This window comes from Anarrhichthys ocellatus, unplaced genomic scaffold (genome assembly GCF_004355925.1).
Source record: "Anarrhichthys ocellatus isolate YVR2014 unplaced genomic scaffold, GSC_Weel_1.0 scaffold51, whole genome shotgun sequence".
Taxonomy (NCBI): domain Eukaryota; kingdom Metazoa; phylum Chordata; class Actinopteri; order Perciformes; family Anarhichadidae; genus Anarrhichthys; species Anarrhichthys ocellatus.
The window spans coordinates 1995396-2007550 of NW_022280081.1; the positions used below are offsets into that span (position 1 = coordinate 1995396).

Consider the following 12155-nt stretch of genomic DNA (forward strand, 5'->3'; position numbering starts at 1 on the left):
TGTGTGTGTGTGTGCTCTCTGCAGGTTTTCAAACTAATCTGTCCTGACGTAACAACATGCTGCTTCTCAATCTGCCCACTGCTGGAGTCCTGGCACACAAACAAACACACAAAAACGCAGTGTTTAGTAATGTTGTCATGTTCTATAAATAGGTAAAAATTGATTTGTGTAGAGGAGAACAAGAGAGAGTGTGTTACAGTAGGATAAATGTACCTTTACTGCACTGTACAACTTGACAATGCAAACTAACAGGGTGTCAAAGCTACTCACAATCAGTTCAGGTTAAAAAAATCTATGAGTCAGTTTGTATGGTCGATCGAAGGTTACGATATTGTAACCCTAGTTTAATAAACACAGGCGGAGCCCTGGACTCCATGGGTAAAACTCTCCTCCAATAACGAGCACCAATTTGCATTAGGGTAGCTGGCCAAACATGACTTGCCAACCAAAATACATGTCCTACATACTGTCCTACTACAGTATATAAGGCAGCTCACAACGCTGTAAACTATCCCACGCCTTCTGCAGCGAGTGGCGTAGTGGCAGCAGGGTGACCTTGGTAGAGGGCTCAACCTGCGCTTATAGAACAAGGGTTACAATATCGTAACCTTTGTGTGTGACTTTACTGGACTCTATGGGTACAGTAGATGCTGCAGATCCCTCCTCAGCCAAGCCTGGAAAGAACGTCCGGGATTAGGCAGTGCGCCTATTGCACCCATCTCCTGAGACAGGGGGAAAGGTCCAGGACTGGGGTGTCATAGTCGTTGTCATTTGTGCATACCGTGTATGCCGAGCGGCGACCTGGGGCCACCAGAATGACCGACAACTGCTACCGCGTCACTCTCTCCAACAGGGGAGGGATGAGATGGAGCGGAGGAAAGGGATAAAGCAGCTTTCTTGACCATGACACATGTGCAAAGGCGTCCACCCCCAGGGCTGGATTGTCCTGCTGTGTCAGGGAGAATCATAGCGGGCAGCGGGGGTTGCTTCGTTTGACAAAAAAAAAGCTTTACCGACCGGGGAATGTGGAGAGCCTTCAGCAACAACAGGTCCTCTGAGGCCCTGAACCACCGGCTCTCCGCCATCCTCAACAGGGCAGCGGACCGAACTCCGCCCTGCCTGTTGATGTAGGCCACCACGGTGCAGTGGTAGGTCCTTACCAACACGTGCCTCCCCAGTATCAGGTACCTGAAGTGTTGAAGGACCAAGAACACTGCCCGTAGCTCGAGGCCGATGTGTCAGTCCTCTGTCGGGGCCCCACATCACCTACAACTCTCCCCAGGCCGGACCCTCCCCACCCCGTCAAGGAGGAGGGAATGGTAACCAAGTGCCGCATGTGCAGGAGCCCCAGCGGTACCACCGGATGGGCCGCTGCCTCAAACCCCAGCGCCTGCTTGACAGTCAACAACATCACTGTTATACCGTTATATAGTTGCAGACTGCCTGCAGCCGCAGCCTACGACACGAGTCGAGCATGGCCCCAAAGATACTCCACCTTTGGGTGTGGTAGGGGCCTGCTCCCCTTTCCAGTTGATCGTGAACCCCAAATTGGTTAGTTGTAAGGTTAACCAGTCTGTGTGAAACATAGACCATTCATGGACTTAGCCATGATGATGAGGTTTCAGAGATAAAAGAAGACCTTCTATGCTTCTATTGTGTAGCTGAAATGCTGTGTCCACACAACTGTTGAAGGTGTGGGGGGGGCAAGGGCATAGCCGAACGGCAGTCTGTGTACTTGTATGCTATCCCCTGGAAGGCGAAATGCAAGAATATCCTGCGTTTCAGAGCTACCTCGACCTGAAAGTATATATGCACCTTTAAGATGCCTTGCAGGCAATGCAATGCTTGAAAAGAATTCAGTGGACATCAGGGCACTGCTTCCAATCCCTCCCGCTTAATGTGTGGAGATCGGAACATGGAAATGGCCGACCAAAAATGAGATTCATGACCGCATCGACGGCTCGCCTGTAAACACAGCAGCTGACATTGTGTCACTGTGTTTCCCTTCTGTCTCCCTTTGTGGAGATAGGAGTCAGTTAATATGGTCCAGTAGCGGGTTATCTACTGTAGTAATGACTAGTTGGTATAGTCTAACATTCTGTGTTTCTGTCTTCTGATTGGACGTTGAGCTCCTGTTCCTGCTTCTCAGACTGTCAGCTTTCCTCTTCTGTCTTAAACAGAAGATTTTAATTAAGTTCATTCGTGTTAATTAGTCTCACAGAAGCCTGAGAAGCACAGGCAGAAGGTCCAAACATCCAAACAAAGAGCGGCAGGAGGAAACACACTGAGGGGGAAATTCCTCTGCTAGGGAGGAAGGAAAGAAAGGAGATGGGGGTGTTGTTCATTTCATATGGGACGACGGAGGAGACGGCAACACTGAAATCAGTTTCCAGGTCACAAAGTAAAAGTAGTAAAAATGGAGGCATTAAACAAAAGATGGAGGTAAAGGAGGAAAGGTTTAGACTTAGGGAATGAAGGGAGGAGGTAAGGAAAGAAAAGGTAGAGGTAGGAAAGCAAATGAGGAGATGTTTTAGGATGACAATCAGGGTTCAGGTCTGTTTCTGTTCGAGCTGTAGGGGGCACTACAGTCCAGCTGATCAGGTGTCATTATCAGACTGATCAACACACACACACACACACACACCTACACACACATACACACACACACACACACACACACACACGCACACACGCAAACACAGACTGTCATACTGTCACCTATGTGAAAATTAACAACATCTCTGTGACAGAAAGAGAGAGAGAGACAACTGTTATGATTCGGATTGTGTGTGTGTGTGTGCGTGTGAGTGTGTATGTAGGCTTTGTAAGGGATTATCTGACAATAATGAAGCATGTTCAATACACATACAAGATTATAATAACTGTCTGTCTGTCTGCCTGCTCTCCTCTTCAGCCCTCATTTCAAAGGAATAAGTTAAAGTTTTTTCATATTTGATTACAGTTTAAAGTGTTTTGATGTAAATAATTAAAGACTGCAGGTCAAACCAACTCTGTTCCATGTGCAAAAAAACAGTCAGCCACAATCCTTTATTCTGCTGTCTAGAAACTGTTTTTGAAACATTTACATTTCAATTTGGAGAAAATTACAAGAGATTGTCAGTCATACCTGCTGTCCCCTATACCAACTGCAGTTCATTTAATTTAAAAAAGAGACAGAAACACATGTCGATCGATCGTCAAGGTATTTTTTCAATCTACTGATTTATCGTTTGGTTTATGAAACAAAAGAAAACAGTGAAAAATACTCATCACAATTTTCTAGAGCCTCATTAAATGTCTATAGTTATGTCCGATCAATGGTCCAAAGCCCAAAAATATTAAATGTACTATCATGTGCGAGAAGAAGAAGAAGCAGATTTAGAACCTACAACCATCTCATATTTTCCATGTGTGCCTGATATATTACCTAAGAGGTTAACCTATTATGAAAATAGTTGACAATAATTTCTAATGGCAATCAAATATTTTATTAATAAACAAATCACAGAAACTCCACGTGTAGTACAAGTACAAAAAAAAATTACTGAGAGAGAGAAAGTATTGAAAGACTAGAACTAGAAATAAACAGATGCAGTGGTGGAAGCACAATTACAATCCTTAATTATAATAAAAGTAGTAATAATACACGATAAGAAATACTTCATTACAGGTTAAGTCCTGCATTCAAAGTAAAAGTATTTAAGTATTAACAACAAAATGTACTGACGTACTAAGAATGAAATACTGCAGAATGGACAGAAGGTGTAGTAATAAATGTACTGTAGTCCACCACACGTATGTGACAGCTATAGACAATGGTTCATCTTAATAGACTAATCAATTCATAAGACACATTAGACATTTTTGTATTTTTTACTACTTTTATTAGTACTTTTTAATTGATTATTTCCATTTTACTTTATTCCTTTACCTACATTTCAAAATATAGAATAGCAAATAGAACTATTGTAGCCTGCTCAAAATCAGCTTAAATCAGATCACAGTTCAGCCATATTACACATATATCGTTTTACTATAAATTCTACAGAGAAATAGAAAACACAGACAGGCTTTAAAAAGACAAACAGACGGAGAAGAAACGGATGTTTAAAAAAGCAAGACAGACAAATGCAGGCAGAAAGTGATCCAGACACAAAAAGACACCGGACGGACGGACAGTCTCGGTTTAACAACAATCGGTTTACAGCCTCTGCTGCTGTTCGGTCCGTTTTATAACCTTCAACCAACCCAGACAACATAAGAGAAAGAAGAAGAAAGAGGAATAAAGGGGGGGAAAGAGACAGAAGTAGAAGAAGAAGAGGAGGAGGAAAAGGAAGGTGACTTACCGGAGGTGATGGATGGATGAAGAAAGTAGAGGCGCGCTGAACTCCACTCACACAGACAATATCAGCAGCCGCTCATTTTAAACAGGTGTGTGCGCGCGCGCGTGTGTGTGTGTCCTGACTGTGAGTCCGCGCGGGGCTTTTGATTGATCAGGCCATCGATCGTCCATCCATCTATCCATCCATCAGGTATCCCGGACACTGATCATCAACTCTGTCGGAGCAACGCGCGCTCTGCGCCGCACCGAGAGCAGAGTGGTGGGACTGCGCATGCGCCACGCTCAAAAGGGAGCGAGAGGGGAGAGAGACACAGGATTAAATTGCATCCAATAAAAATAAAAATTGGATGAATCTTTAAAGGAAAAAACGTCTGAAAGCAGGCGGATAAATACTGTAAATACTGGCTGCAGCACATGCATTTATCTCAGCAGTGCTCGGTAGTGTCTACCCGTCTCTCTCTCTCTCTCTCTCTCTGTATTTACTGTCAACTCACCTGTTCATGACGTCATAAGGTGTCAGGTTAAAGGATCTTTTCGCAGTTTCCTCCACCCTGATTTGAAACTAGCACTTAAAGCCCCTGAAAACTCTGTTTCAAACAATGGAAAAATACTCCGATTTTTTTATTTAAGTAAAAGTAGCAATACCACAGTGTAATAGTATACTCTGTAAGTAAAAGTCCTGCATTCAATACTTTACCTCAAGTAAAAGTACAAAAGTATTAACATCATACTTAATGTACCAAAAGTAAAAGTAGGCTACTCATTATGCAAAATGTTCCTTTACATACAAATTTGAAATTACTGGATTATAATTATCTAAACATTAATGTGTTCAGCACTTTAATGTTCCAGCTGGTAAGGTGAAGCACTTTTAATATTTCAGACACACAGTTTGGTAGTTTAATCTATGATAGTAGATCCTTATTTATCATTTGATTATATATTGTGTTAATAATCAGAATCTGTAAATAACTACTAATTAAAGTTGTCAAATAGATGTAGTGGAGTATAAATGTATATTTCCCTCTGAAATGTAGAGGAGTGGAAGGATAACTACAGGTTAAAAAAGTAAAGTACAAGTACCTCAAAATTGTACTTAAGTAGGATACTGTACTTAGCTACATTCCATATACATTAAACATTAAATATCCATAACTAAAGTGCAGTTATTATTCTCAATAATCCAGCTCCTCTGTTTCATCAGGACTGTGTGGTTGTGGTTGTGGTTGGATCAGATTTGACTGATGCCAATGTTGCGTTTTAATAATCATATCATTCTTATCTGGTTGTTGAAAATCACAAAGTCAATATCTGAAAAACTGTTTATCAGATGTTTTGGGGAGAAATTAGGGGAAATTATTCTTCGGGCCACCGAAACTAACTAAATAATAATTATAAAAATAATTATAATAATTTTATAACACAAAATAATATTATACATGCATGACCACTGAACTGCAACTAAAGTATCATAGAAACAATTCATTGTTCATTCATGTCACGAACGTGTTTGCAACTCATTGATATTTTTTTCTGGCCCTATGGTTTTGTCAAAACATTTTCTAGATTATCATTTATTGTTGACCTTTTTCATGTCAGAGTTTCTTAAAAGAATTTAAAAATAGAAATGCTATTTCCTGCATTTATATATTCCTATCAATCTATTAAATAGCATCTCATAGAACTAGTTATCTGGCTATCAAACAATGTAAAACAATGTATGTACATTGCAGTAACACCATTTAAAACTTCTCATTAACTGATAGTTTATGGTGGATAATTATTGTATTTAATTTGGTTCTTTATTGCTTTATCTTTGACTGATGGTGAATGGCGTATTTTTAGGAGATATGGAAATTTCCAGATGACAGACAGTAACATGATGTCAGAGAGCTGAGACATTCCACACTACTGCTCTGAGAGAGACACACATCTGCCTGCCTCTCTCTCTCTCTCTCTCTCTCTCTCTCTCTCTCTGAAGCTCAGAAATGTTGTCAACATCCCAACAAACCCAAAGCATGATGGGAAACTGCTGAAGTAGAGCCACCTCTCATAAAGATAAGTCTAAAGCTACATGAAGTTAAGTCTGGTGATATTCTGTATTTGTCTTACACTGCCAACAAATATCAAGAAGAGACCAAAACCAACAAAGAAGTATCAATTGATCTGTCGATAAGTATTGTCTTATTCATCTGTGCTATAGAGCTCCATTGTTGTAGAAAAAACCCATCAGGGAGCCAAACCGTTACACTGGGTGACATGTTTCCTGCCGGAAATACTCACTAAATGTGTATTAATCCACCACTGAAAATAGTTCCCAACAAATGCACTATATCCTTTTGAGTAACGTTTGCTAAAAGCTAGTGACCAGCTATTTTAGGAAATTACTGAACCTTTATTTATTTATTTATTTTTAAAAATCTAGGTCTTCTAACAGCCACAGACACGGTGGAGAAGTCAGACAGCAACACATATCGTAGGTTTTGGTATTTTCATGGGATTTGTTGCCAGTCTCATCCTTTCATTTCCCAGTGAGTGCTGCAAATCAAACAATGTTTCTTGAAGCCTGTTTCCCGTTTGGGTGTGGTCAGAAGTGTGTTTTGTTGCCCCTGTAAACACACCCAACAGTGATGTCACTACTTTTTTATTTTTATGAGAAAGATGTTTCCCATAGTGATGAATCCAAGGATAATTATCCCCCAACACTGCAGTTCCTCTCAGCTCTACAGAGCATTTTAGCGTCTTTCAGCGCCTTTTTTTTGTTTTTACAGCCTACAGAATCACCGTTTCAGGTCTTTGTCAATGCTCTCACAGGAATTTTTTATTTTTTGGCAAAAAGTTTTAAAAACCTACTGTTTATTACCTGATCAGCATCAAACGGCAAGTGACAGAGTTGGAGACCAACTGGTGAACATAGTGAAGCATTTCAGCTAATGAGCCATATTTCCCCCAGGAGTTGGTAGAGACCAAAAACGGAGCTAAAAGAGAGTTTACATGTTTACTGACATTTTGTGCCCCTTCACTGAAGCTTCATGACGTTTACATTGAGTGAGATATTCAAACCCAAAGAGTCAAATGAAAATATTCCACATATTTTGTATCATTTTGTTGACATTGTTAAATGATATAGTCAGCCGGACATGTTTGACAAATTTGGGGTCTATACTAGAATTTAAAAGATTGAGATCATCTTTATCAGTGATCCTGCACAATTCTCTGACTTTACCCTCAACCTCCCCCCTCAGGACCTTGATGTGGTTTGCCAGAGTACCTTGCAGCTCACAGGTCCCAGTGGATCTGTTCCTCCATTTGCTACTGCTGCAAACCAATCCAGTTCATCTGCTCCTCAGGACGTCCAGCCAATCACAGTCCAGCACTGCAGCGACCCACTTGCACGCACGCACAGACACACGCGTATACATACATCACATCTTCCCCCCTCACCTTGAACATCACATCAAGGTTGTACAAGGATACAGAGAGAGAGAGAGAGAGAGAGAGAGAGAGAGAGAGAGAGAGATGGAAGACTCTCCAGTAACACCAGCACAAACACAAAGATGATAAAAAACAGTGGGCACACACACACACACACACACACACACACACACACACACACACACACTGATTTAAACTGATAAATTCCAGTGTGGTGCAAACTTTCTGATCCACTTCCTGTGAAGCGTGTCAGTCAAAAGTGCTTCTTCTTAAATGAATAGTTTGACATTTTGATAAAAAATGCTTCCTCTCTTTGTTGCCGAAAGTTAAATGTAAATATTTGTACTCTAAATATGAAGCTAGAGTTACACAAAAGAGAAATTACATGTTAATCAGCAAGTTTTAAAGGTGCTGGTTTGGTTGAACTTTTTGACTTTGACTGTGCAGCAGCTTGTTTAACCTCACTGATTAAAACTACCGTCAGTAAATAGTTTTCTGTTGATTTACGAGAAGGTAGATGCATCTTCTTCTTCTTCCTCTGGACTGAAATCAAACTAAAAGGCTCAGTAGCAAAGGCAGGTAATTGTGTGGAGCTTAATTACATGAGCTAACAGCGGTGTCCCAAAAACAAATAAATAAGCTATATAATACAAAATATTAATTGCAAGTGTGTTTGGACAATGATGGAGTCAAATCCTTAAACCAGAGCTAAGGACTGGCTGTGTATTTATGCTTACTGTTCAAAGCAAATCAGGTGTTTACAGTCAGAAGTTACTAAAAACAACTTTAGTTTAGTAGGATTTGACTCACAACCCACACAGATAAGTAAGAAAAAAAAGTAAGAACGTAAAAGTACTCATGCAGAATGGCCCATTTCAGATGTATACATAACTGGATTATAATTTTGATGCAATATTGTGCAAGTGTTCCAACTACTTTTTATACCACTGCTGTCTTGATCCAAAATATTTAATAATGTATTAGTTGATTGTATTTTGTATGAATAATAAAGAGTGCCAGTATAAAGTAGCATAAAATGGAACTACTCAGGTAGAGTACAAGTATTTTAAAATTCTACTTACGTACAGTACTTGAGTCTCTACTCTTCCAAAGATTACAAAGACTACATAAAATGAAATATCTTTTATTATACATTTACAGGGAAAACGCACAGGCGATGGTCACAGACAGGCGAGTGAGCGTCTGTCAGAATCCATAATGGTGGATGTTTCCTGCTCATGGAGTGGTTTACCTGTTCATCAGCCCACAGATGCGTCAGCCCACAGATACCAAGCAGGTGAGAGGTGAGGGCGCGCCGGACCGCAGAAACACCATTGCTTCTGTTGATGAAACATGTTCACTGCCGACATCAGCACATTCTGTGCCGACGCGAGCTGATGTTTACCGTTAACAAAAATGCTGCCTTCAGCAACCTGAACTGTTTTTTTTATTATTCAAGTGGTGAAACCTGAAACAGGTGAGCCTGTATAAGCCAGGAAACACCTGTAGGCCTACATAACCGTGGTACAAAGAGGTCCAGCTGGTCTTCACCTGTTGGTGCTACCGTTGGTACTGGTATCACCTGGTTTCACAAAACGTTTGGACAATTTTAAGCAGCTGCTTCCACTAGTTTCACTCTGTAGATTTTATATTGGCATCATCTGTATTCCTGCAGTGTGGTCCCTTCTTCTACTGCGGATAATGTATTGGCTCTACTTCTGTAGTTTTTTTTGTCTTTTTCCGGTATTCCAATATACTGTATATATTTATTTCTCTCTTAAAGGAACAGTTTGACATTTTGCAGAAATATGCTTATTCGTTAGCGTAGCTTAGCATAAAGACTAGAAACGAGGAGACACAGCTCTGTACAAAGGAAGTTCCTAAGCTAACAAGCAACTTTCACAAAGTGTCACATTTTTGGTCCAAATCACATTGGTCACATTTATAATTTGATTGTACGTATTCAAAGGACGTAGCAATCGAAAGAGCTACATTACACTCATCCTCAGTCTGTTCTTTGGAGAAGAGGAGCTGAAGAGCAAACACTGCAGCATTCTGCTCAGAATATAAAAAGCATGATGACCAAAAATGTTTGGCTTCATATTGAGATCATGATTAATAGCTATCACTATTATTAAATATTACAAACTGCAGTAGTAGTGATGGTGATAAGTAGAACATATTAAAATATAGATGTTTTACTGAGGACAGTGGCTGATCAGTGACTGCACAGTGAAATAAGAATACTGGTCGGATGCTGAAAACAGTTGAACCGGAAACAGATTTTAAAAAAACATCTAAAGCAACTTTAATGTTTTTTTTTTTTTTTCAAATTTCATCAACAGCAAAAATCAATAATAGAAAATACAGACAGACAGATTAGGAACAGAGAAACAGGCGAAGAGAGACAGTGACAGGTCCCAAACCCAAAAGAACCAGAGTGACGGGATGAGGTAAAGAAGCAAGAGATGACAGCCGTCAGTCCATCGCTGATGTTTTACCTCCTCCTCCTCCTCCTCTCCTCTCTCTCTCTGTTCCTGTCTCTGTTCTCTTTATTCCTCTCTCTGTCCCTCGGCTTCTCTCGCTCTCTCTCGCCCTCTCTCTTCTCCTCAGTCTCTCTCTCCCTCCCTTGCTCTCTCTCACTCTCTCCTTCTCTTTGTCGGCCTTGAAAGTCCATTTTGCGTCTCCTGTCCTCCTCCTGCTCCTCCTCGGCCCTTTCGTCCCGTCTGCTCCGGCGGGTAGTCTCGCGCCCCTCCACCTCACGTGGACGCTCGCGCCCCTCCACCTCACGTGGACGCTCGCGCCCCTCCACCTCACGTGGACGCTCGCGCCCCTCCAACTCACGTGGACGCTCGCGCCCCTCCAACTCACGTGGACGCTCGCGCCCCTCCAACTCACGTGGACGCTCGCGCCCCTCCACCTCACGCCCCTCCACCTCACGTGCACGCTCGCGCCCCTCCACCTCACGTGCACGCTCACGCCCCTCCACCTCACGTGCACGCTCACGCCCCTCCACCTCACGTGCACGCTCACGCCCCTCCACCTCACGTGCAAGGCCTTTCCTGTCCTTAGCCTGCTTCTCGTCATTGCTGTCATCATCCTCCTCGTCGTCGCCGTTCTTGCGTCCGACTTGCTTCTTGTCCGACTGTTTTTCCTTCTTCTTCTTCTTCTTCTCCTCCCCTTTCTTCTTCTTGTTGTTCTTCACCTCGCTTTGTTCTTTTCTCTTCTTCTTCTTTCTGTGTTTGCTGTCTGAGTCTGGAGGACAAGAGGGTAAAATAAAATATATATTACTCTTTTTTTGTTTCAGATTTTTCAGAAGAAGAATACAGCACGTCATTTACAGATTAAAAAGATGCAATCAGATTCACTTTTAATAAAAAAAAAAAACATGGATGTACCTGAGCTGCTGCTGGAGGAGTCAGAATCTGATTCGCTGGAGGAGTCTGAGGAGGAGGATGAAGAGGAGGATGAAGAGGAGGAGTCAGAGGATTCCACTTCCTGGTTCTGAGTCATGATCATCTTGGGAGCGTTCTTCAAATGTTCCCTCAACTCGTCCCTGAGAAAGAGAATTATGTGTGTGAAATGTTTGTACATACACAACATTCACGCCAATGTTTACACAGAAGTTAACAAATTCATTTAGTATTGAAAAAAAATGTTATTACAATTTCACAAATATACCATCGATCAAACATTACATTGAGAAGCAAAAGTTCTTCCGTTCTTGTGTTGAACTTTCTATCATTCTGTCTGTAAGGCTCTAACAGGGTTTCTGCAGAGTTCAAGTTAAAATTTAAGATGCAATTTAATGCCCGTTTTACCTGACGATACAAACTACAATTATTTATTATATTCATAATTTTACAGTGCTTCGACGTGGCTGGATGGGAAAATGATTCATTCTTTAAATTCATTGTCTTGAATTGACATTTACCAATTGAAAATTGACATTTACCAATTATGAGAGCACAATCCGCTGTCGACACAATCACACTTTTAATTTATAGATGCAAAATATTTTTGAGGAAACTAAATTAAAAGCCTTGAGACTTTTCAAGACCTGCAGATACAGTTATAGCAGCAGATGAACACCTGTGGTTTAGGAATGACATGTTCAACAATCACATACGGCTCAAACATTGAAGCATCCTCTGACTTGTGGCCAAAGTGTACACTGGCCACAGTATAGTGTGTGTATACAATATGTTTCTATGTGTTCCTTACGTCAGTCCTCCCAGTCCGATAGAGGTGAAGAAGTTGATGGCAAAGCGAGTATTTCTGGGATTATCCCGAGGGAAGAGACCTTCAAAGTACGGCTGCAGAGTCCTGAAACACACACACACACACACACACACACACACACACACACACACACACA

At 41.3% G+C, this 12155-nt stretch overlaps 2 protein-coding genes across 3 annotated transcripts in view; both read right to left on the reverse strand.

Moving 5' to 3' along the window:
* znf385b (zinc finger protein 385B) overlaps positions 1–4629 on the reverse strand; it is a 50976-nt gene extending 46347 nt beyond the window's left edge. For both annotated transcript variants that reach the window (XM_031870186.1, XM_031870185.1), the window contains exon 1: positions 4347–4629. The gene's annotated coding sequence lies outside the window, so the exon portion shown is untranslated. The remainder of the gene's footprint in view (positions 1–4346) is intronic.
* A 4387-nt stretch (positions 4630–9016) lies between these two features.
* The window catches only part of cwc22 (CWC22 spliceosome associated protein), a 15088-nt gene continuing 11949 nt past the window's right edge, over positions 9017–12155 (reverse strand). Inside the window, exons 18-20 of the mRNA XM_031870184.1 lie at positions 12002–12103; positions 11176–11333; positions 9017–11032 (exon numbers count right to left, since the gene is read on the reverse strand). Of these exons, the coding sequence (XP_031726044.1) occupies positions 10275–11032; positions 11176–11333; positions 12002–12103 (1018 nt within the window). The 3' untranslated portion in view covers positions 9017–10274. The remainder of the gene's footprint in view (positions 11033–11175; positions 11334–12001; positions 12104–12155) is intronic.